General features: G+C 40.3%; 2 protein-coding genes across 3 annotated transcripts; one reads left to right on the top strand and one right to left on the bottom strand.

Moving 5' to 3' along the window:
- Positions 1-135: 135 nt before the first annotated feature.
- On the top strand, positions 136-12111 carry POLR2F (DNA-directed RNA polymerases I, II, and III subunit RPABC2). Its single transcript, XM_051211030.1, has 4 exons — positions 136-454; positions 503-734; positions 772-1251; positions 11639-12111. The coding sequence occupies exons 3-4, from the start codon at positions 1161-1163 to the stop codon at positions 11950-11952; spliced, it is 405 nt and encodes a 134-aa protein (XP_051073231.1). The 5' UTR covers positions 136-454; positions 503-734; positions 772-1160; the 3' UTR covers positions 11953-12111.
- A 447-nt stretch (positions 12112-12558) lies between these two features.
- MLST8_1 (Target of rapamycin complex subunit lst8) lies at positions 12559-24916 on the bottom strand. 2 transcript variants are annotated; one of them, XM_012943783.3, is made up of 6 exons: positions 24612-24916; positions 24411-24558; positions 22301-22430; positions 22017-22262; positions 20646-20900; positions 12559-13710 (listed from the first exon to the last, which is right to left on the bottom strand). In XM_012943783.3, exons 3-6 carry the CDS (start codon positions 22418-22420, stop codon positions 13378-13380), a joined length of 954 nt encoding a protein of 317 aa, XP_012799237.3. In that variant the 5' UTR covers positions 22421-22430; positions 24411-24558; positions 24612-24916; the 3' UTR covers positions 12559-13377. The 2 variants fall into 2 exon arrangements, with proteins under 2 accessions (XP_012799237.3, XP_051073230.1); XM_051211016.1 differs by having other exon boundaries at positions 20646-21969; positions 22011-24916.
- Between the last annotated feature and the right edge of the window lie 1619 nt (positions 24917-26535).

Raw genomic sequence — 26535 nt, 5'->3', positions numbered from 1 at the left:
ATCCTTCTTGTTGTAATACCTTTTCAATATCCGGACTGCGATGTCGATATTCGGTAAAATTGGTTAGAACACAATGAACACACTGAAGTATATACTGTATTTACACACTTTGTAACGTTGTTTTAAAGTTATTTATGTACAACAATCATCGTTTATTCAGATTGTACAAGAAAAGATTCAAGGTTTCTTTAGGCGACTTGCAATATATAAGTCACCGCCAAACTCGAGTTCTAGCGTCACTGTTACCTGGAGTCAGTGACATTGCCACTTCGAGGTTTGTATAGTTCATTCGGGGAGACTATAATTTATAGACGAACTAATCAAATATAAGGTAAATCTTGTATTTTGACACAGACTTCATTCGTCCATCTGGCTGAATGTCATTTCGGCAGTTTAGATGATGCCACCTCGTGATAAAAACTTTAAATCTAGTTCATGATCCTAACCTTCAACTGTAAATCACAATTCTAATTCCTCACCCTGCTTTATAACTGTCATGTAGTCCTAGTCAACAGGTGAACAGTATCTGGATCACTTCAGCGTCGACCAAAGATCGTCCGTAAATTGAAGTCTCACCATCGATATTCACCACCCAGTCACATATCGTAAACTGAGACTTGTTCATGCGGGTTGGCTGTATATACACAGTGCAAAACAAGGATTTAATTTCCCACTTAGTGGCCTGTTTTCTCAGAAAAAATATTTTTAGAAGATTTTTTATACAGATCCTTTGAGTTAGTCATTACCACTGCTCTTGATATTCTTATCCAGATCTATCTATACAATCTCCCTGTTTGTTTGTAAAGTAATAAGTTCTCTCTTTGGATCTGATACATATTACGTTTTAAAAGTGAGCCGCAACTATAATGATAACAACGCTGAGAAGATTTTCCATCCGATATCGGGTTTAATTTGACAATTAATGACAAACTCTAACGACTCAGATCATACTATAAGCATGATTGAACTTCATAGAACAAATGGTACCATTGTAAGAAAAAATCACTGTGTCCATATAATTATTGTAACAGCCAAAACGTGCTATGAACAATGGCAGTACCGAGATATGGGTTTCCAAATCGTTATGTAGAAAAGTTCATATATAAACAAATTCAAGTACTTTCCGTTGACATTTCTCTAGGTAATCAACTATTCGTAAAATGTGTGATGAGTATGGCGGTGCAGATGACTTTGAATCAGATGAAGAGCCTCTGGACGAGGTACCAGAAGAGGATTTAGACACAAAACCTGGTAAGTCCCACATACTTTGTCATAACGCGACCCAAGGATATCATGTTTTCTCATCTTTCAAACTTCTCATTTGTTAGTGCTGATATTTAACTAATCAGTTGGCTAGAGTTGTTTACCACTTTGTCTAATACAAATTATGATATGAATTTTTAAAATGGATTAAGTGCTGTCAATCCATGAGGCCATTAACTCCCGTTGGTCGATCTCGATAGTTACAAACTTCTTGGTAGTAATGGTTCAAGTTCTTAGTTTACGCGCAATAACGGTAGCAATTAAATCCATCATCAATGCCCTGGTACGGCCGAGAGTGGGGTGAGTCCGCTCTCCCTCTCGAAATACTCTCACACGGCCGCGCGTATACAGCCTTTGCCAGGGAAGTCCTACTCATTGCCTTCTCGTGGCGGGGGTGTTGTTTACGAAAATGAGAGGACGAAGAAGAAATCGGCGTGAGAAACGATGCCTTTTCGTCATCTCCGCCTATGCCCCGACAGATTGCAGCCCGGATGCAATCAAGGATGAGTTTTACCACCAGTTATCTGTTCTTCTCCAGAAAGTGCGTTCGACAGATATTGTAGTACTAGCCGGAGACTTGAATGCTCAGGTCGGGCGTCTAGGCACAGAAGAGAGTCGTTTAGGTGGCCGATGGGGACTCGTTGGTCGCAGGTCAGATAACGGGGACCGTCTACTGCAACTGTGCACAGACCACAACCTGTTTCTAGCTAGCACTAACTTTCGGCACAGTCACCGCCGATGTGCCACCTGGCGTCCTCCCTCTGCATCCCAAGCCTGGACTCAGATTGATCACATCGCGATCAGCTACCGCTGGCGTGGTTGTGTACAAGACTGCCGCTCCTTTTGGAGTACCTATCTGGACTCTGACCATGCCTTGGTCTGCGCCAATCTTGCCTTACTTTTCAGTGGACAACGAAGTGACCGCCAGCAAAGTATTGATATTAGCAAGCTGGTTGCAACTTCTGTCGCAAATAAGTATCGAACCGAGCTAGCCTCTAGGCTAGGTACCACTCCACCGAAAAGTATAGATGAGCATTGGTTGCAATTGCATGACGCCATGAAAATGGCGGGTACAGTCAGTTGTGGGTTTGCGAAACGTCCCGCTTATAAGCACTGGGTTTCTTCTGGTTCCTTACAACTCATTGAAGCCCGTCGGTCTACTCCGGGTGACCGTGAGTTTGACCATAAACGAAGGATGTTACGTAAGGAAATTGGGCAAAGCTTGCGTAAGGACCGAGAAGCCTAGTGGTCGAAGCGTGCTAATGAGCTGGAAGCAGCAGCTGTATCTGGTAACTACCGGAAGCTCTTCCAGCTCATCCGAGCCACTGGCAGCAAGAAGTCTGGTGTGAGTGAAACAATCTGCGAGGATGATGGGATGCCAATCACTAACATCCATCGACGTCTTGGACGATGGGCAGAATTTTTCGAAGGGCAGTTCAACTGGCCTGCTGCTCCGACAACATCGGTCAGACTGTGCTGTCCTCCATGGCCGGTGACGACTGATCCACCAAACGAGGAGGAAGTCCGCAAGGAACTCCTACTCTTGAAGTGTTACAAATCACCTGGCCCAGATGACTTACCTCCGGTTCTTTTTAAAGATGGTGGTGACTTTTTGACTAAGGAATTGACGACGTTGTTTACAAAGGTTTGGGTGTTAGAGAATGTACCAACGTCATGGAATGAGTCGATAGTTGTCCCTATCTTTAAAAAGGGTTCACGTCGTTCCTGTAACAACTATCAGGGGATAAGTCTACTTCCGATTGCGTCCAAGCTATTGGCTTCCATCATACTTCGTAGGTTGTTCAAAACCCGAGAAAGATTGACTCGCGAGGAGCAGGCTGGTTTTCGTTCTGGTCGAGGATGTATTGATCATATCTTCACCCTCCGCCAAATGTTAGAACATCGCCATACTTATCAAAGGCCAACAATCGTAGTGTTTCTTGACATCAGGGCTGCCTTCGATTCGTTGGATACGACTGTTCTCTGGGATTGTCTATTGAAGAAGGGTGTGCCTGAGAAGTTTATTAACATCCTAAAAGCCCTATATACAAACACCTCAGGCAGAGTGAGGGCATACAGCCACCTTTCTCCATTGTTCCATTCGAGCAGTGGGGTTAGGCAGGGTTTCCCAATCTCACCATTCCTCTTCAACTTTGCCATTGATGACATTCTGGAAACAGCTCTGATGAATGTAAGTAATGGTGGTGTGGATCTGTTGCCTGGAGAAAGACTTCTCGACCTTGAGTATGCGGATGATATTGTCTTACTGTGCGATAATGCCCAAGGCATGCAATCCGCACTTAATCAGTTGGCAACCAGTGTCCGTAGGTATGGTATGTGCTTCGCACCTTCGAAGTGCAAAGTACTCCTACAAGACTGGCAGGATTCCAATCCTGTACTCACCCTGGATGGTGAGCAGATAGACGTAGTCGAGAAGTTCGTGTATCTGGGTAGCTGCATAAGTGCTGGTGGGGGTGTGAGTGATGAGATCAATGCACGAATAGTGAAAGCCAGAGCGGCTTATGCCAATCTGGGCCATCTTTGGCGCCTTCGTGATGTTAGTCTGGCTGTAAAAGGTCGGATCTACAACGCGTCGGTGAAAGCAGTTTTGCTTTATGCTTGTGAAACCTGGCCTCTCCGAGTTGAGGACGTTAGACGACTCTCTGTGTTCGATCATCGCTGTCTCCGAAGGATTGCTGACATTCAGTGGCAACACCATGTCAGTAATACAGAGGTTCGGCATCGTGTGTTCGGGCACAGAGATGATAATTCAATTGGTGTTACCATCTTGAAACACCGACTTCGGTGGCTTGGACATGTTCTCCGAATGTCGTCTCAGAGAATTCCACGTCGTGCATTATTTGCCGACTCTGGGACTGGTTGGAAGAAGCGGAGAGGTGGTCAGTGCATGACATGGTGTCGTGGCATGAAAGAAAGCTGCAAAGGACTGGCTTGTGTTGGTTCTTCACGACTCCCTGGTTGGGGTCCGAGAGATGGTGCTACACAGTGGCTAGAGACGTTATCAGATATGGCTCAGAATAGAAGCCAGTGGCGATCCTGCTGTAACCTTCTTTTGCTTTCTTCATAAAAAGTGGTTGTGTCTCCCTTACCTGAAAGATTTCTTCCGATTGTACCTTTCCGTTCCCTGATTACTAGCACATTGCCTTACAGCAATCTCTTCGTTATTGTTCTCTTTTTTTTTGTTGCGCTCCTTAGCTTTTTTTTCTCTTTTTCTTTCGTTGTATTCCTCTCGAATCTTCATTGTTTTGTGTGGCGCATATATATTGGCGCTCTCTTGTACCAATATTCATGTGTCCAAATAAATAAATAAATACTTTAATTCTTGGACGAAGTGTCGTTCCTAACCTTTTATTTGCTGATGCTGTTTGTCTTCTTAGACTTCCGGAGTTCTATATTTTCGTCACTATTAATTTCGATTTCTCTCCCCTTATGGCCTGCTTACTTACCTTTCTTGCTTCGTTAATGTGAGGTGCTGCAGATTCGACATATAACCCTCTGTCTTCAATACCGTTGCCTCTTTCTTGTGATGAGAAACAATCCACGGAAATTCCATGGACTATACAGGTGATGTAGCTCACTTATTCAAAGATTTACATGTCTAACAATACCTATCTTACTGGACCTATCATTAAGCTTTGCACAATCCTGTAATAAAACAGGTGTTCATAACTCGAAAATGTCTAAACCATACGTCCGGCACTTTAACCAGGTTGGTGAACGCGAAGGGTCCACCAAGGTGAGTTGGAAAACTCTGATTCCAAACCAATCGAGCACATGGGCTCTAGTATCCTTAAGGAACAAGTGGAGAATGAACCTATTGGTAGTGACCGGCTACCATGGGACTGCACATCTTACGTTGCTTCACTGTCTTGTGGATCAGACTTTTAAGTCAAAGGTTCGAGGTGTGGCCCTCAAGGAAACCACCTGTAGGAAGCAATTTCCTACAGATTCAACTCGAAGCTAATCTCTAGACCGTCGAGTACAGAGTCTTGGTCTAGCCAAAGTCAGAACAAGTAAGCTATTTGGCTTGATAAACTTTATCTGTTTCTAAAACATAAATTAACATCGTTAGTGTGCAAACGAACAGTACAGTCTATTAATACAGGAAAAAAGAGACAAATAACATACCGAACGGTAGCCAGAGAATAGGAAGAATGAGCCAACAAGCAAATATTGTTTTACAATGAACATTAAACTGTGATTGGCTAATAAAAAGATACAGTCGTACAAGGTCAAAAGGAGTTAATGTGGTGGTGGGCGTTTCCCTTTATTATTGGTTGGTTCGTTTATCGATCACATCTTACACTCCCCCCGAAACGCGCACCACGTCCATTGTCCATGGCCGTCGTCGCTTTCAGACAACCGGCTTCTTCCAGCAAGCATAGGCTTCGCACATCTCTGACGATTTCTCCGTTTGAAGTTCTCAACTTTGCCGTGCGGACTCGTCCGTCCGGGCCATAGCTTACTTGCTCGACTATAGCCTTAGGCCATAGACCTCTATTCATTTCGACGTTACTAACGAGGACTAAGTCACCCGGTTGTAAGTTCTTGTGTACGTCCAACCATTTGTCTCTTGCTTGAAGAGTCGGTAAATATTCTTTTATCCATCTATTCCAGAATGCGGCGGTTAGTCTTTGAGCTTCTTTCCATCTTTTGTTGTATAATAACGTCTTATCCACCGAAGCATCGTTGAATGATAATTTTTTATGAATCAACAACAACTTGTTCGGAGTAAGAGCTTCTAGGGTACCAGGGTCATCTGTCATCTTAACCAGAGGTCTGTCATTCAGTATCCGTTCCGCCTCAGTTAAGAAGGTTTGCAGAGTTTCATCGGTCAACACGTTTTGGAATAAAAGCACTCTTAAGATTCTTCTAATTGATCTTATAATGCGTTCCCACACACCACCTCGATGACTTGCTCTAGGTGGGTTAAAACGCCACTCACATTCTCGTTCTTTAAGGTGGTTTTCTATTTTATTAGTATTCCAGGAACGTATAATCTGTCTCAAACTGGCATCTGCACCTCGGAAGTTTGTGCCGTTATCACTAAAAATACGCTTTGGACATCCTCTTCTGGCAATAAATCTCGTTAATGCGCATAGAAATGAATCCGTATCTAAAGAATAGGCCATTTCGATGTGAACGGCTCTAATAGATAAGCAGGTGAATAAACAGCCATAACGTTTCTCGACAACTCTACCACGCTTGGCATAGAACGGTCCGAAATAATCCACACCTACTTGACTAAAGGGTGGCGAATGAGTCTCTACTCGGTATTCCGGCAACGGTGCCATTAGTTGGGAACATGGTTTAGGATAAAGTCTTCTACATAAATAGCATCGTTTTAGAACCTTCCGAACAGTAGAATATCCTCTAACAATCCAATACTCCTCACGAATACTACTCAGAGTTTGAGTAACTCCAACATGTGCGTTAATCACATGATAACGCATTATAATCATATCTGTAACAAAATGATTATTAGGAAGAATAATCGGATATTTGGTTTCAAAGGGTAAACATGATAACTGCAAACGTCCTCCCACGTGGATTTTGCCTTCAAACATAAAGGGGTTGAGATTTCTTATAGAACTTTGACGAATTAATTTTCTTCTCCTGTTCACCTCGTCCATTGCTTCTTGACCTTTTTGCTGTCTAAAAGCGTTTTCTCCGAGCGTCAACGGTGCGCTGTTTAGAATTCTTTTTCGGCCGGGTACGCGATACTTTGGACTAGTTTAATTATGTCACTCTTCGAATTTTCGATATCCTCAGCACTTAGCTCGCCTAAGGTTAGACGATTTCCGTTCCTCTTGTTTAACATATTATTGATAAGCCGTCTGCAGTATGAAAATACCCTTAGAAGTCTGGACCACGACTTGCACGTACGAAATCGATCTAGGAACTCATCATCGTGTCTTGGAAGTTCGAAATCCTCTGTCAATACATGAGCTATAGTGTTCTCAATCTTTTCTAGGTTAGGCCACTTATTTTCTTCCTCCCACAAGAATCTCGGCCCTTGTAACCACTCTCTTACCTTAGCCTTATCATTTAGTGATAATCCACGAGACGCGTGATCTGCAGGATTCAATTTACCTTTCACATATCTCCATTGGCTCGGCGTAGACAACTCGTGTATAGTTTCTAACCTGTTACTCACAAACCTTTCAAACCTTTTAGTCGTATTTTTATGCAATGAAGCACAACTGTCGAATCGGTCCAATAAATGACTGACGAAATGGGGATACTTAACTGTTCCCTTACGTGCCTTCCAATCTTAGCACACAGAACACAGGCCGTTAATTCCATTCTGGGTATAGTAACAAGCTTTAGAGGAGCAACCCTAGACTTAGCTAGCAGGAATGAACAATGAATCTGACCAGAAACACTTTCGTAACGAATATACGCAACAACACCATACGCAAACTCGGAGGCGTCGGCAAAACAATGAATTTGCGCAGATGATGGTTCAAACCCTGGTTTCAAACACCTTGGTATCCTTAAGTGGTCTAACCCTTTTATATGTCTACACCAATTATTCCACTTTGTTTGACAATCTATGGGTAACTCGGCATCCCAGTCTAGTTTCTGACGACAAGTATCTTGTAAGATCACTTTAGCCGGCAATATTACTGGGGCCACAAACCCAATTGGATCAAAGATAGATGCTACATACGATAAAACATTCCTTCTGGTGGGATTTCCGTGAGATTCGTGAACTTTGAAACATAACTCGTCTGTTCGGATGTTCCACTCTATTCCAAGAGTTCGTTTACTTGTCTCACTGGACTCACAGACAGTAATGCTTCCTTCAGCACGGTCTCCTTCTGGAATGAACTCCAGCACTTCAACGCTATTACTAGTCCATTTAGTTAAGTTAAATCCTCCCAAACTTAGGAGTCTTTTAAAGTGCGAATATGTCCGTTTGGCTTCTTCTATGGTATCCACACTTATCAATAAATCATCCACATAAAACTGTTCTTTAGCTGCTTGCGTAACAGCCCTGGGAAATTTATCTTTATTATCAGAAATCGTTTTCTGTAAAGCAAAGGTGGCGCAACATGGCGATGAAGTTGCCCCGAACAGATGAACTTTCATTCTATAGATCCCGGGTTCCTTTTCTAAGTCTCCACCTGGCCACCACAAATATCTAAGAACGTCTCGATCATGCGGCGGAACTATTACTTGATGGAACATGGCTTCAATGTCCGCTGTAAGACCTACTGGTCGTTGCCGGAACCTGGTGAAAACGTCTACTAGGTTATTGACTAAATCAGGCCCAGAATAAAGGCTCTTATTTAAAGACGTTCCAGCATATTGAGCTGCACAATCGAACACTATTCTTAGCTTGTTAGGTTTCTTGGGGTGGAAGACTGGATGGTGAGGAAGATACCAAATTCGCCCATCAGAGTGGTTATCGTTTACCTTTTCAGCGTAATCTCGTTCTACATACCGAGTCATGGAGTCTACATAGTCTTGGAACAACTTCTTATCCCGAATAAGTCTACCTTTCAAACAGCTAAGTCTACGTTCTGCTAATTCTCTGTTATTAGGTAACTCGTGGTTGTGCCTCCAAGGTAGAGCTATTTGATAGTGCCCGTTTAACCTTTGTACTGAATTTGATATAGCACTGAGTGCTATACGATCTTCTACAGACATCGATATAGTACGACTAAATGGATCTTTGAATTCAGTTGAGTACAACTGTTCGAACTTATCCTCTAATTCCTCTTTAGCTGAGAGGTGGTTGAGTGCACAATTGCTTTCACAAGGTTTCCTATAGGAACCGAACAGCGTCCAACCTAACGGAGTCTTCACGGCGAATGGTTCATTCGACTTTCCAGTTCTTAACTCTTTCATTTCGTGTACACTCGGTGCGTTGCACCCGATCAACAGTTTGACATTCTCATCCTCTACTCTAGGAAAACTTATGTCTTTTAAATGCGTCCAGGATTTCATTTGGGACGTCGTTGGTACCGTCCTGCGCAACATAGGTAATCTCTCGACTGTCCATACGTTTGGGATCCTAAATGACGAAGACGAGTCTAAGGAGGAAACCTCTAGTTGAACCTCTTTACACTGAATTGTGGAATAGTTATCCAACGTTTTCAACGAAATCGTCTTAGGCTCTCCTTCTAAATTCAACCTTTTAGCTAGATCTTCTGTAATAAGCGAGGCATCCGACCCACTATCTAAGAAGGCGCAAGTCTGTGCTACCTTTTCTCCATTTCTTACCAGTACAGGCACTATTGCGAATGCTGCTTGTTTCTGTACACGCTCAACACTTTTCTCCGTACATAGCTGGGTGTTAATGTGTGCATCAATATTAGTATTCCTTGGTTCTTCCCGCAACTCGTGTAACAAGGTATGGTGTCTCCAGCCACACCCTTCGACAGCACATGATCTCGGCGATCGACAGTTTTTTGCTACGTGGTTTGCCTTCAGGCATACATTACACAACTTGTGTCTAAGAACGAATTCCTTCCTTTCTCTAACCTTCTTGTCTTTAAATTTCTGACATTGATCTAAAGAATGATTACTGGAGCACTCCAAACAAGATGAACTGCGTAAGAGAGCGTTATCATCACTAGCACTCGCATAAGATATTCTTGCTGAATTGTAATCTGTACTAATTTTCCTTTTTAAAACACCAACATCTTTATTGCCACTATTACTACCGCGGTTGACAAGTAAGCCGTACCTAGTATTAGCAATGTCTGACTGCTCTTTCACAAATTCACAAAGGTCCTTGAATGAAGGTTCTCTACCTGTCTTAAGAATTCTACACGCAACTTTAACCCATTCTCTTTGCAGGTGTAACGGGAGTTTTAAAAACATGCATTCGATAGTCTTTGTAGAATTAAGATCAGATACATAGTTCATCTGCGTGAGTGTTAGCTCACAAATATGCATCTCACGAGACAACCTTCTTAAATTATATGGATCGGTCCCTTTAATGGCAGGGATGTTCAGCCTCTTATCAATAAATGCATGAGCTACTATATGCTTCTGACCAAATGCTTCCTCGAGAAGTTCTAGTGCTTTACGATAGCCTTCTTCTGGTTCAAGCAATGCGCAATGAACAATAGTGTTTTTAGCTTCACCATCACAGTACTGGATCAAATAGTTTAACCTAGATCGGAACCCAATGCTCTCGTCAAAACAGTCCTCAAAATTCCGTATGAAGCTCCAATAGTTCATAGGGTTACCATCAAACCTTATAATCTCTTTCTTTGGTAGGTCTAAAGCTCTAGACATCATTGTTACCCAGTCTTTTCTATGAGGAACATCAACGACAGATGTAGACTCATACGTCATCGCCTTGTCAACCATAACTTGATCATAATGTTCTTTTCCTTTTTGGCGTAACCGTTCTAGCTCGATTTCTTTTTGTCTGAGCTAAACGAACTTTAGCTAATTCTAACTCTAACAAGGGATCCATTCGGTAGGTATTTCCTCCGAGCTGGTCATCACTATGGGTTTCTGAATAATGAGGAGACAATTCAGGAATATGATCAGTTTTACGACTCTCCATAGACATCTAAAGGTACCCAATGTACGAAACTTTGATGAGATACCGTTCGAAACTTTGTAGGAAGCAATTTCCTACAGATTCAACTCGAAGCTAATCTCTAGACCGTCGAGTACAGAGTCTTGGTCTAGCCAAAGTCAGAACAAGTAAGCTATTTGGCTTGATAAACTTTATCTGTTTCTAAAACATAAATTAACATCGTTAGTGTGCAAACGAACAGTACAGTCTATTAATACAGGAAAAAAGAGACAAATAACATACCGAACGGTAGCCAGAGAATAGGAAGAATGAGCCAACAAGCAAATATTGTTTTACAATGAACATTAAACTGTGATTGGCTAATAAAAAGATACAGTCGTACAAGGTCAAAAGGAGTTAATGTGGTGGTGGGCGTTTCCCTTTATTATTGGTTGGTTCGTTTATCGATCACATCTTACACCACCTGCTACGGTTTCGGCACCCGGGCGTTATCGCAGCCGTCAAACGAACTGAGCAATTTATTTGGTGCCTCATTGTGTGTGTTTAAGTAAATATATAAACATCGGTAGGTCTTTCTGAGTCTATCAATATTGTGGAAAAACTGTTTCTCCGCAACCCTGATTACTTTTTAATGTGTAACGGGCTTGCACTTCACATCTACATAGCGTAATTACTTCCTACACAATGTACTCGTGGTTATTAGACTCTTTGTTTAGTAGTGCAGTTTATGTGATATCTTCAAACTACTCTGCACAGATTGAGTACACACTAAAATTAGTTATATAATATACATTTCTAGAGATTTTACAGAGACCAGTCACTAAGCGTTTGCATATTATTTTATAGAAGGTGTCACGTACATAACAGCTGATGAAGCGCCGCGCTTATCAGGTCAAAATATGGCTGCCCCAGTAGAAAAAAGTAAACGGATCACTACTCCATATCTTACGAAGTATGAGCGTGCTAGAGTTTTAGGTGCACGAGCTCTGCAACTATCAATGTCTGCTCCCGTTATGGTTGAACTGGATGGTGAACGAGATCCTCTAAAAATTGCTGAAAAGGAATTAAGGGCTAACAAGATACCTATCATTATTCGACGTTTCCTTCCTGATGGGAGTTTTGAAGACTGGAGTTTGGATGAACTTATTTTGACAGAATAAATCCATATTTTTTGTTTTATGCGTGACTTGGATTGTTCGGTACCGCTGATAATCATGTCTTTCGTCAGCAATATTATCCGCTTTCTCTAAAAGGGAACTTGGTTTATTTTCATGGTCAGTCATAATCAATGTACACATGAGCACGAGCGTAATTTAGTTCAAGTTGTTACAACACATTAGCACGGTCAAATAAAATTAACTAGCTGTGTAGTAAATGAGACAAAATAATGGATTAGTAATGATACGGAGAAAGGCTGAAAGCCTTAACACAACTATGGTAACCTATGGAAATGGCGTAGAAAGTCCCGTAGCTCAGACTATTGCACTCTATAACTTACATTGTGGAGTTGTTGACTAATTCTAGGGGAGTTTTTAATGAGGAAGTTCAGTGGGAACAATTAAAACACTTAACTAAGTATGTAGTTTGAAGTCAAGTACATAAAGGCGTCCCTGCGTACTCAATTGTACCGAACGTATTCGCATGTGCACCTGTTGCTTATCAAGTCAGTCATCTTCAGCGTACGACCAGGCACATATATGCATCGGTCCAACTTGTGACACCTCACTAGCACAACGCGATGAACACCAAATTCATAAAGTAGTTACTTCAATGATAGTAATGTATTTAGAGAAAGATCGCGTATAAGGATATAATACAGGAAGAAGGAATTAGTCCATAGAAAAAAAGGTGTAAAGCAATTTCAATCACATGGTTTAAGGGAAGACAAAGAGTGCATGCATCTACGCCCTTGTGATCGATTCTGAGCAGTGTCAACCAGAGTCTCCAACCACTGGTTACAATGGTTGCGCGGACCGAAACCAAGTAATCTTCAATTCCTATTGTCAAAAAACACGAGTGTTTCGTGTTCACACCAGAAATTGTCCTAGAACTTTCAGTGTCGTATGCAAACGCTTAAACTGTAGACCATTGGTCAGTTCATAATTTCAATGAAACATATTGGCCCAAGAACGAATCTATTTGTGAACTATAAAACAACAACTACAGAAACCTGCGTGACAAACAAACTTCGGAAAGCGTAATGACTACAACTCATGGGTCTAAATAACTTTTACACAAGTGGAAAAATGCGGATACACACAACAAGGTCCTTATTTTATAATTCTTACTAGAGTAAGTACATTACTGTAAAAAGTATAGATCGTTTGAAATCATAAAAGGTTCATTCATCTATCAATTCACATAAATTGAATTTTTCGACGTTGTACTCTAATTTGGAAATCTGATGTATTATAAACAGCGGCACTTTGCAAGCATTAACATCTGCTGCACCATGCTAAGAAAATAAATTGACACTTACAAAAACCTCAGAAGTTCACGTTTATAACAGCTTTAAAAAAAGTAAAAATCCATAAGATCAATCATTTGTTTTCATACTGTACATCTAGTTTTCATTGAGTTAAAGACTACATAGACTTCAAAGAATGATCACGGAAGGCCATACAAGTGATTGCTCTCTGATGTCCTTTGTATTCAACGGGTACTTCACCTGTCTCCAAATTCCATAAGCGAGCAACTCCATCGGAAGTCGCAGTGAGCAAAAAGCGAGAGTCTGCCGAAAATGCGCAATCCCAAACCCAGTGATGACCTGATGGACTACCCTGTCGCGTTGTAACTAAACTGAAATCAGCAGTCTTTAAAAGATTAAATTTCCCATCACCTCCCCCAGTAGCTATCAATGTACTATCTGGCGAAAATTGCACTTTCAGAACATAGGTTGGATGTACTTTCTGCCGATGCTGTTAGAAAAAAATTAGCATAAAGTTTTAGTAAACATAACAAGAAAAGGTATTGTATTGTAGTCTAACGCCTATTGATGTATATTCTCGATGTTAACTAGAAATTAAAGACCACATAAGGCGACTACTAAAAATCTTAAACCAAGAAATATCGCTAAAGTTCTTTCTCAAAAATAAAAGAACTTTGGTAGTATAATAAAATCTATCTAAACGCTTCTGATATTTCAGGGGATAGCAACAAGAGTTCATACATTATCAGAACGAGCTAGTTGCCCTCGTTTATAATACTATCCCAAACAATATTATTAGCCAAATACGTTTTTGTCTCCATTTCCACTCCTAGCGTCGACATGCGACAGAGAAGTAGCGGGATCATAATACAGATATGTTGAGGCAACTGAAACCGGCATCCTAGGATTGTTGCCAATCGAATTGCCACCAATCAAATTGTGTTGCTATCGAAATAATCCTTTGAATATACTGACGATCAAACACAAAGTTGGCGAACAGATATAGGAGCAGGATCACTTTTGGAGATGCCGCCTTAAACCCGATGTACTACAGATAGACTGACATCATGTAAGTGGCTTAAGCTACTCGAGTAATTATGATGCGTAGAATGACTTCATCTGCTATGCCACCATCAGCACTTACATGACATGAGTGCAGAAACCATCTTCAGTGTTTTTCGAAATTGCTTCGCATTTTGGAATTATTTATTCACATGAATTGTTAACCGATTATATGTGATTTGAACTAGATTATGCATATAATGATAGTGTCATACCCGAACTGGAGATAGAAAAGCCCATCATCATTTTCTTATAAGCCTGCAATCGACAAAGTAATTCTAGGGTGAGAATTGATAATTCCTTTCAACCTCACTGCCGACTTGAAACAATAAACAGGTGGTTGTATGTCATAACTTTCCTTAAGATATTTTATTAAAACGCGCAAAGTATGTTAACAAAAATTTCTGACCAATCTTTCTACAACAGATGATCTCAGAGCATAATCCTATTTAACGAATCAAAGGAGGCCGATATAAAGAATCTTAGTAACTATTACATTATAATAAGTGTCCCTAAGAATTCGGTGAAAAGTGAGAACATGATCAATACAATCTAAACTAAGACCGGTGTGCTGCTCGCGAGTTTGTATTTCATGAGTTTCGCACAACCTATTGAATATGATGGTAGCCAATATTTTAAAGGGACTTGAAAGTACACTTGTACTCCAATTATTGTCGGACACTTTAATGTAACCCATTTTTAAAGATGGATATGGGAATCGCCTTGGTCCTAGGATGAATGAACACTGGTATCGGAAGATGATGAATGATTCGGCCCGTTATTTTGACTAGAAGTTCGCTTTTGTCGTTAAGTAGGGTAATGTTATCTAATCCTGATGAATTGTAATGCTTAAGGACCTCCGCTTAATCGTGGGAATAGACAATGACACACGAAGGTTTGATCGACCAGTTTTACCGCGCTTGAGAAATCTTTAAAGACTCCCAACTGGTGAGCTATCAACTTTATAGATTTCTTTATTGAGATGTGTTTTATAATACCAGTCCGCTAAGATAAGTCAAGACAGCTTCTAAAAGCTTTCAGATGCAGTTAGTGCTTTAAAATCGTTAGCACACTTCGACGTTTTGTCGTGCTTACGATCCATCAGAGTAAACTGATATGCTATAAGTAATCGAGAAGCCAGCGTAAATAAATGAGACGTTTTGTGAAGGCATAAGTGAATCTACTTACTATTTACCTGGGATACTGTTAATGTAACCATACCTCATCTACACTTCAAAGCAATTTAGCAACTAAGCTAAAGATTATATTTTATTGTGATGGTGGGTGAAGCCAACTTCTCAACAACAATCCGTTTAAGACGATTTTTCTTATAATGCCTGTGAATGCGGAGTTGTGAGAGAAGAATTCTCACCTTTGGTCGTATCAGAATATCTGAGGCGACTGAAGTACGTAGAGTGAGGTTCAAACCTGCTACCTATATGCTGAAAACCAAGCGGTCTTAATACCAGATCACCGTTTATATTCAGGTCCTAACCATTGGGCTTTCTATACCTGAAATAAATAACCATCTTCAAGTATTTTGGAGTTAACTTATCAGGTCCTGCTGCTCCTTTTCATCACAAGTTAAATATAATCTTTTTGACGTCACTAAAAATCGCGAGATTTGTGTCAATCTCCCATTGAAGTTACTATAGGATGGTGTTTTACTGGAGAATAACTGGATGTTAATTAGTGTTTTCTTCAAAACGCCCCACCCAGTACTGTAGTTCCATCCTTGTCAGAAAGATTTATGCCAACTAATTTACAGCCTTTCTTTCTCTAATGAAAAGAGATAGATGTCCAGTAACGGTTTCACACGCTGCCCCTGTCTTTTTATTTCTCTTATTTCCGTCTCTCGAAATTCCTCACAATCGATGGGTAGACATGACCCAATGATTTATCAATGAAACGTAGGACAACGACTTCTTTTAGCCTTTCTTAAATATTTGATTTGAACCCAGGGACTGAAGTTCAACGTTTTATCCAGTGATTGTTGCCTCCACTTTTTCAAGGTAGTAAATAAAATTAGTTGATTTAGATTTCAGTCGCGACAGTTATTTCAAATATAGTTTCGACGAATGATTTATCCTATTTCTGTCAAACCATTCGTTCAAATATTGACGAACGTTCATATAGTTATTTGGTTTGCGTTGTTGTAAAATATCAGTGTCATGGAATAGCTACTTCGTTACCATCACAATACAATATATAGGAATTAACATATCGCCCATAAACGACTTAGTTTTTAGTTTTTTTTAAGACTTCCGATTTTTGTCTTCTAAGATCAGCACTTGAAGATTCTTTTTGACTGAACCAGTCAGTCGCAACGTGTAACCTTGTACGTATGCACCTCGGTTCAAGTTGCCATACCCCATCAGCACAGAAAAATAAAAATTGTCAAGCCAAATCCCAGAATAGTACAGGTAGTGGCAGTTTGTGTTATTAGGAAAGATGAGGCATCGAAGATACGATTCGAGTAAATATAAATTAGTAAAATAAAAACAAAAAATAGTTGAGTTTAGAATCTCAGAATTTGGAAGACGGAGGACGGATGCATCTGCGCCATGGCAAACGATTTTGAACCACGCTATTCAAAGTCCCCAACCACGTATTAACATGGCACAGTTCAGTTATCAGTGTCTTCATGGTTTGGTCACCCCTAACTTTCTTCCAGCCTGCTCCTACACTAGAAAACATTGTCCATCGAGGTAGGCGGGCAACGACAATTACAATAACAGTTCACCATAAGCTCTGACTAGGCCAATAGTGTTTGGATAGAGAGCCTGTACAAGGTTAACGTGCTTCTTTGGTACTCCTTTCGATGACAGACTCCCGTAGAACCTCACTGTCAACGGCGTCGGACGCCGCCTTAAGGTCAAGACATACAACCATAGTTGGACGTTAAAAAGTATCTATGTTCCAGGACCTGTCAAAAGGTGGATATTTAGTCTATACATCCTTATCCATATCTGAAACCAGCCTGGTTTCCACGGGTTTGCTCTTCAAGAGATCTGGTTAAATGTTGAAATATTGTTGAGGCCAATATTTTAGACACCATATTAGTTAAACTGACTTCTCAGTGATTGTCACAAGATTACTGTTCTTTCTCAAAAACTAGGGCGACCAGCGATTGAGACCAGTTGGGTGGGATTACGTCCATTTCCCAGAGTTTAGCCAAGGTCTCAGTCAATCTAACTTCTGAAACTGGACCACCATCCTAAAAACTCCCAGAGGTTAGTACCCCAGGCCCTACCTCTCTTCCTCACTTTAGGCTACGTATATCCTTTTCAACCTTATTCAGAGTTGAAGGACATACATCAATTTGCCATTCAAGCTGTTTGGAGGTAGTGGGTAACTGAATTGCGATTGAGGGCCAGTTGAACTCTTCCATAAAGTTTTTCGCCCATCAGTTCAACCTCCTGGACCAAGTGTGAATAATCACATCTTTTTACGAGATAGTTTCACTAACAGCCGGATTCGTAATACCCGTTTACTTTATAAGTCTGAAAAGTTGTCCACTGTTACTTATCGCTGTCGTCTTTTCCATCTACTCACCACTGCCTACATTTAAGGTGCCTCCCCTCCTCACCATATTCGGAGCCCACAAACGCCCTGGTACGGTCGAGGGTGGGGAGATTCCACCCTCCCTCTCAAAACTCTCTCACACGGGCACGCGTATACAGCCACTGCCAGGGAAGTCCTACTCACTACCATCTCATGGCGAGGGTGTTGTTTACGAAATTGGGAGGACGAAAAGCGAATGTTCAGTGCTTTAACCGGGTTGATGGACATGGAGAGTCCACCTAGGTGAGTTGGAAAACTCTGATTCCAAACCAATCGAGCACATGGGCTCTAGTATCCTTAAGGAACAAGTGGAGAATGAACCTATTGTTAGTGACCGGCTACCATGGGACTGCACATCTTACGTTGCTTCACTGTCTTGTGGATCAGACTTTTAAGTCAAAGGCTCGTGGTGTGGCCCCCTAAGGAAACCACCTGCTTCGGTCTCGTCACCCGAGCAGTATCACAGCACACACACAAATCGAATGATTTACGTGGCGCATATCTATTTGGTGCAATATTATGTGTTCAATTAAAATAAATAAGCCAGACGGGATGAATTCCCGAGCGGTAATGAACCGCTGAAATCTAATGATTTTACTTACCCTATTGGTTTAATTTACAAATATATATCACCGTTGTTTCCACAGCTTTTTAGATATCAAGCCAAGCCACCTCAGGACGGATATCATTTTTAAGGTTGGCTGGCTTGTTCTCTGATCTAATCTAAGGGGTTTACTTGCTGTGGGTTTTTTTTCGCTCAGTTAGGTGCAGATAAATACGTGCTCGAACTAGAACATGATCCAAGTCCTAAACATATGCTCCAGAATGAACGAGTTTTTAAATGAGCAACTCAAACAATGGTTGATGGCAACGTGATTTATTTGAAACTATCGCTGAGTCAATTGTGGAGGTCGCCACGTCAGACGATGTTTTTTCTTATGTTTAGAGTTGATTTTTGCTAGAAACAGACAATTATCTGATCATGGTTGCATCAGACAGCCACCATTATCCATTTGCTGAGCCGCAACACTGTAAGATCTATCAAAATGTCTTACGATTTGGTTTAGTCTACCTACTTGAGCGTTAAAGTAACTTGTCACTATTAATTAGAGCGTTTAGCTTTTAAAATGGATTTGGATAGCTTCCTATACAAATTATCTTTAGCTTCATCCAAGCTGCAATCAGTGGGATCGTATGCAAAGACAACGAAGAGGCAACGGCGTATCCCTATCTTTTCGAGTTGTTACTGTTTTATTTAGTCGGACAGCGCACAAACGACTGCCTATTTGAACCCAGTCTGACAGAAGCTGTTTTACTCTTGAACAATACTACAACCACACCAGTGGGGACCTACAGATACGCGAAGAGTAAATCGTTCCGATTCTTTATATTGACAAGGTGAGGTCAAATGAATGACTGTCATTGGATCCTGTATGTGTGTTTCGGAGACACAGCATTCATCGATGGTGCAATATTCTAGAGTACTGGCTAAAGAACCCTGTTATCCTATCTGACTTAAAGTTCAAAATTTAGAAGCTCCAACATGCAGTTTAGAGCGTGGATTCAGGAGACCAAGAATAACATTTCGTGAACTCAAGTAATTAACATTAGTGGCTCGTAGTGATAAAGATATACGGGAGAATTTAGTTGTGGGGATGGGAGAATTAGTACACGGTGAGTGACAGACTCGATTGTCAACAAGACGATCTCGGGTACCATTAGAATTATAAGGGCGGTTGTCACTTCCCGGTTTCCCACACAGTAAATATTTTGAGGGACCTGAGAAGGAAAATGAAGTGGTGGTGGTCTTAGCGACTCGAGAGCATGACTGCAGAGCTAAAGAGACAAGTGCATGAGGCCGGTCGCGCATGACCTTTTTATGGGACGTTTCTGACTCATTAGCTCCACACTTCAAGAAACATTAACACCGAAGTCGGAAGTCCATGGTGTAAGGTGAGGGGTGACATTTTTAGGGTCAACCTTTCTTAACCCCTTCCTTCCGTTGTGAGGTAGTATCGCTACAGATGCTGGTTGTCTAGAGTGAACACCTTACTGCTAGTCACACCCCTAAAGTTAGCAGTAATACTTCGCCCTCGGACCTTAAGTTGCAATATTTAGTCTTACCGTTCTTGTTGGTATAGTAAGACATAAAGGACCATGTGTTCCAATCAATATAGCTCAGTTGAGCCATCAAAATAGGCAAGCCCAACCCGCACATGAAGCTAGCAGCTGCGGTTGGTGTTTTGACGACTAAATGAATTAGCTGTACCTGTTCTACCCGCTCCTCATAATAACCGTAAAAGTAAAGTAAGACTCTCAAAGCATTTTCCAACTACTATATTCCGAATGATTTTCCAAAGTTGGTGGGCTGTCTCAGAGCGCTTAGGCGCAGCTAATCAGATGGTTAGGAAGCAAATGGGAGCAATAGCATTTGTGTAAAATGTCAAACAGTTGATTTGACTTTGTGCATGTCACATAGCTCTACACATTTTAAAATGCACTGAAATGTTTATTCTTCATACAGTATATGAAAATTTATCTAACGTAAGACATGGATATATCTGTGGATATCAGTAAAAGGTATAAAAAACACCCGATCTCTAGTAAAGTAAGAGAGACGGTTACTCTGCATCGATCATTAATAGTATAACTGGACTAGTAACCTTAATGTACCAGATTACTTTATTATCACTGTAATTATGTTTATTTCTAATAATACTCAATTAAGAAATAGCATTGATTTGAAACCCAAAAGTAGAGATACATATTAAAATGCGTATACATAAAGTGCGAACGTACTTTTTCGATAGGTTTCCAAGCAGAATCACCTGTTAAAGACCAAACAATAAGTTGACCAGCAGAGTTAACTGCAGCTAATGAAGTTACTTCTTGGTCAATAGATAAACTATGAATGGGTTCAATTTGGCCATCAATGCATATAGAATTAGCCGCATTGTTGCGAAGGTCCCAAACTATAACTTCTCCTTTACTTGTTCCGATGAGAATTTCATGTTGATTGCGATGAAGCAACATTGTATTAATGCTCGAGGACGTCTACGTAAGAAAAAAAAGAACAGATGATGTTCTGGTTTTGAATACTGCTAACATGACTTAGATTACTCCCACTATCTAATAAAGCAATACTGATAGTAATAATATCTGAGGTTACACAATCACAATTGTCCGTCAAATATTAGAGTACTGAGAAACAAAGAGCGATATGTGAGGGTTGAACAACTTTAAGTATAACAATTTTGAAGTCAAATTATTGTAAGACCTGAGGATGGAATTACATTTATCAAGTTCACACAAACGGCCGATGCACGTCTACATAAAAACTATTTGGATAATCCCTATGGTGAATTAGGAGAGGTATACAAATATCTAATAATAAACTAAAAGTGTTCTGTAGCTATCCACGGCTTATGAACTTCATAACCGTGGCACTTAATCATAGACCACTGATTGTCTATCTAAATTGTGTATTCTTTATTTTTTATTACAACCTTATGTAAGAAACAGAAACATTGAGAAAAGAGTACGAAATGGCTGTTCCATTCATACTAAAACTCCTCAGTAGTAGATACCAACAGACCAGGATAAGGATTAAATCAATTAGTTACTAAGCTATAAGTTGAAGTTAATAAGTATGCATTATGGGACAACAAAAGTGAAAAGATTAAAAGTAATGTGAGTCAACCTGTTTATAAAATTTTAATCTGTGAAGACTAGTATGTACTTACGCCTATTTGTTTAGCCAAGTTTCACGTTCACAGGTTAGTATCATAAAGCGATTAATGATAATAATCACTTCAAAGTTTTAGTATTCCATTACTATCCAGTATTTTTTGAACCACTGAATCAATACTCGAAGAAAAAATCAATACAACTCAAAGTCGAAACTTGCGCAAAATTGAGTCGATCCAGGTTGTTACACTCAACAACAATATAAGAGGTGAAATTGAACAACAGTTGGAAGACAATCACACTAAACACGGACACGAAAGGAGGATAAAACCATAGGATAACCATTGAACTAGGAAAGTGCTTTGTTTTAAATGTAGTGTTAAGTCTGCTTCTCAAAGTCAGAATAACGACTGTTCACGTCCCTAACCACCAACCTCTGTGCGTTTTAATAAATAGTTTTACAACTAGGTAACTTACGATTACCTGGTAAATACGTGTTATCCACAGATTTCCACCGGCTCGCCAATCTATAATCTTTGCTACACGATCTTCAGCTCCTGCAAACATCCAGTTCCCTGTATCATTAAAGCCAACTGTGTTTACATTTTTTGTGAAATCTGAAACCATAACGAAGGGTGTTGCAGGACCCTGAACATCATAGATACGAACTCGACCATAACCACCAGCTGCTAGGTACTGTCCGTCGCGGGAAAATTCAAGAGCGTTTACCTAGAGATTTAGGTTTCGAATACATTTAAGTAACTGACTTGTGATTCATTGTGCTGAAAACCTTGGATATATTTTCCAGTGCTCGGTTGCCACATTCGGATAGTATGATCGAAACCTCCAGTCGCTAAGGACAGATTATTATCGTAGTCGTTTTTCATTAGTTGGTGTCTGCATAGGAAAAACGCATCATAGAAACCTCGAAGCAAATTATCCACAGGTTTAGTAAAGAAGTTTACAAATCCACCCACATAAAACACTACAAAGGGATTAGGTACTATTAATTTGTTTAAAAGTATTTAATTCGGTATCCGATATTTTTGTTACAAGTTGGCAGGAACCAGTCATTTTGTGCTAAAGAAGTAATCTAGAAAACGGTTCAAGACATATCACAAGGAGGTATTTAGCTAAACCAACCAACTGTAGCAACCGTAGTGGTTTCAGTAGGTAGTTGAATTTCGGTTTATTTTGAGGGGAAATGGGTTTGTCCTAGGGAAATATTATTGTCGAAACCACATGATATCATTAATCCGCGCTTGGAGCTCTGTTTATATATTCAGACACTTTCTAAACTCTATAGTATTTCTTCAGTATTGCATCGCGATATTCTAATATCGTGATGATGGGGAGAAACTATTTAGATCACCTCGGTCAGACATAAGCAACGTAAGAACCGGAACATGCGTACTGGTTCAACTTGCCAAACTATATCAGCACAGGGGTGAAATTATCAACACAGAGCCAATGTAGTGGTAATAGTAACAGTATTGATGGGAGAAAATACTGAGTGTAGATAATGAGTACATAATAAACTCGTGAAATAAAAAGTATGGGAATATTTCAAGATACAAAGGGGATGAATCTGGGCCAGAGATCGATTCTGAACAATGCTACCTACAGACTCTAACCATTGTTTACGACTATCGTTCGAAATCTAACCGAATTCAGCAGTCAGTAACTTTGTGGACTGATCTTACGCATTGTGTTAATCTATTTGAGTACGAGGCAAATGGTACTGGGATGTATTGAGGATTTTTCAGGCCAGATAGCTTGGACTGAACTGAGTCCATCTATCTTCATTCCTCAGTAATGAGAATGGTAGGTCGGTGGACCTGTGTTAATCCATACAGATTTTCTCGTGAAGGCCCAGTTCCTCCTTGAAAATGTTCACAGATAGGGCTGATACTTGTTTGGGTAAAACATTCCGGTCATTCACCACTCTTTGGGAAAAAATGAACCCCACTCTGAGTTTATCAGATCGGGGTTTTTGAACTTTTTTACTATGGTCTCGAAGATTATTAGTGCTGGAGGGAGTAAAAAGGTGAGATATTAACACCCAAATCGTAATCAAAGTTACAGAATAGCAAAATAATGTCATCCCGCGTCCTACAATACGATAAGGAAGAAAGGCTTGGCATTTTAAGTGCCCATCGTAAGGGGGTTAACAGATAATCATTAATTGACTTCCCACACCCTGAACATGCCCAATATCCTTAATAAGACATGAACCAACTACTTGAATACAGTACTCTAAGTGTCGTCTTACGTAGGTGGTATATAGAATTCGAAACATATCTTCGTCAAAGCATTTGAATGCTTGGTGAAGTAACCATAACGCACAAAACTTTGGGCAGCTACTGCGTTGCAACGCTTATCTACATCCAACTACATCAGTAGAAGTAAACTCTCCACGGTACTGATGTTATTTAACTATGATGGGTCTGGTGAACATGATTTCGCTGAAACCAATGAAGGTCTTATTCATAGACAGATTGGAACTGCTAGTCAGAGGATGTGAATAGTTTGTTCCTTGAAATCCTTGTCTGGATATTAACAGGGTGATGATTTTAACTAACCTATGAATCTATATAGCTAAAACACCAACCAATGTGAAGAGTGATTGACGAGTAACACCTTGAAATACAGTAAGATATATCGAAACCATATAGTTTATTTTCTTACAGGAACATCAGCCATCGTCTGCACTAACAAATTAACAAGACATGGATGAACTTTCAAAGAACTGTGTGACTTTTTAAAGAATGTGGCTTAGTTTGACCTGCAGCTGTCTAATATTCATAAAAGCTTATAGTTACTTGTGAATAAGCTACTCTACAACTACGTATGCGCGCTTTGAAACCAAAAACTTACTAATGCATTTTTTAAACGACGATATCCTATACTTCATAATTACCATAGCGATACCGGGAAGTTCTTGCCATTGACGTAGCGGTACGTATTTAGCCAGAAGGTGCTACGTGTACTAATGGAGCATGCAAAGTAGCGAAAGTGACGAAGGCTGAAAAAGAAAAAGCAAATGGACGACCTAGTAGGGGCATGCGTTGGACTTACTTGCATCAAGGAAAGCAATCAACAACAATTAGAAGTAACACAAGCCTAAAATCACTATAATCTTGGGATAGAAACTAGAAGTAGGTAGTGTGCTGAGCGATCGTGTTGCTAATATTAGTCGTTTAACCCGCTAGGTCGGGGGACTTTTTCAAGGTCAGATACAAATTCACACACACATTTGTTTGGTAAGGACAGAAAGACTACTGCCTGTTATTCCTTTGCTAGTGGGCCTCCGTGAGTGTCTAGTCTTCTCTTTTTAATGAGTGAATTGAAGGTGAAGACAGCACTATTTTATGTAATAAATTGCCAGAATTGGTGATAATCGGTGTGAAAACCTGTATGCCATGGGTATTTTGTTCGTCCATGGGTTTTCTACTCGTCTGATATGTTCTCTGTGATGTCCTGATCTAGTGGAAAAAAGAGAGGATATGTTAGACCCGAAATCATTTCTTAGTATCCCATACATCCAAATCAGATCAACTCAATCTGCGGTAGGACAGATTAGGGACGTTTAGTTTTCAAACGACCTTGTATGGTAAATCCAGGAGTTCTGAAATTACACAGGTAGTTGCCGTTTGTGCATTTTCCAGAACACACGAGTCAGCTTTCATGCAGGGATTCGCAGTCTGAACGCAGTTCCCACGCTTAGTTCTCACTGAGGTTGTGTATAATGTTTTGAACATGGTAGTACCTTACTTGGTGAATGTCTGTCTTAAAGCCGATAGTTCTAAACCCCTTAGGTGCAACCTCCCGGCATTGACGTGTGGTCTTAAGATTATGGATCACTGTCGCCTCAAGGTCCTTGTGAGGCCGGAACATGGGCACAGGCACTTCTCCAATGCTATACCTATTTATCTCTGTATCGCCAAAGTGCATGTAGACACACTTTGCCGCTTCGATTGGCATCAGCTACTTCTTAGATCAGCTAATCACAATATTCAAGCCTCGCTGAAAAGCACATGCATCTGCGTCTCTCGTTATTTCTCGCCAGATTTCTACATCCTTAGAGTATACTAACATCAATGACTCAACTATACTTGGGAGATCATTTACGTAAAGTCGAAAAAGTAAAATATCTAAAACAGAACCTTGAAGTACTCCACTGAGTACTAGTTGGCAGGTGGAGCGCTTGGAATTTACTCATAGTTTATGTTCACAATCTACCAGTAAATATTTAGGCCATTTTAAGAGAGGTCCGGCAATAGATAGATTTTCCAGCTTCAAAAGTAGTCTGTTTTAGCACCCCATCAAATACTTTGCTGAAGTCTATGTAGACATAATAATAGTAATAATAATAATATATTTCTGCATGTGCAGGTACACACCGTTTTTACAGGCATGATCTATAAATTACAACATTTGTTGGTTCGTAAAATGCTTCCCAACTTATTAAGTTTATAGTTGTTATAAAGTGAAATCGTAGAGCGCTTGCTGTAAACTATGACCTTGAGAGGGCGCGTACGTCAAGTTTGCTCCAAACGTCCGAGGTTTCATAGCTGTGCTCTCAGAGCAAGATTTGAAAAAAGGAAAAAAAAGAGAAACAGAAGAGCAGCAAGGCACTTGGATATGAATGCCAAAGGTTGCTTAACATTGTTTAGTAGTACGGACAGAGGTAGAATAAATTCGAGTAAATTCATATTATGTCTTGTTAGAGTGAAGTGAAGTCAGAGGCTCCATATTAGAGAATGTACCAATAAAGAACAATGAGTTGTGATGTTTAACAAGTTGGAGTAAGCTCACATGAAGGAAGGGAAGTCAAGGTTGGTACAAGGGAAGCGGTTTATTAGAAAGGAGTGTATATAGAGGGTGAAGTTTTAAGAATACTAATGACTATATCTTTTGTTATCTTTTTTTTCTATCCGATGCCAGCCACACAATCCTAGTGTAAAAGTCCGAGTTAGCATGTTATAGGTTGTCTTAGTAG

This window comes from Schistosoma haematobium, chromosome 1, assembly GCF_000699445.3.
Source record: "Schistosoma haematobium chromosome 1, whole genome shotgun sequence".
NCBI lineage: Eukaryota > Metazoa > Platyhelminthes > Trematoda > Strigeidida > Schistosomatidae > Schistosoma > Schistosoma haematobium.
This window is presented reverse-complemented; position numbering and strand designations above follow the sequence as displayed.

Excerpts from the sequence above, each read along its gene's own strand:
- POLR2F (XM_051211030.1), top strand. The coding sequence starts at position 1,161 with ATGTGTGATGAGTATGGCGGTGCAGATGACTTTGAATCAGATGAAGAG. Across the intron at positions 1,252-11,638 it reads GGATTTAGACACAAAACCTG|AAGGTGTCACGTACATAACA; the intron begins GTAAGTCCCACA and ends ATTATTTTATAG.
- MLST8_1 (XM_012943783.3), bottom strand. The coding sequence starts at position 22,420 with ATGAAAAACGACTACGATAATAATCTGTCCTTAGCGACTGGAGGTTTC. Across the intron at positions 22,263-22,300 it reads TTCAGCACAATGAATCACAA|GTAAACGCTCTTGAATTTTC; the intron begins GTCAGTTACTTA and ends CTAAATCTCTAG. Across the intron at positions 20,901-22,016 it reads GGATAACACGTATTTACCAG|ACGTCCTCGAGCATTAATAC; the intron begins GTAATCGTAAGT and ends TTTCTTACGTAG.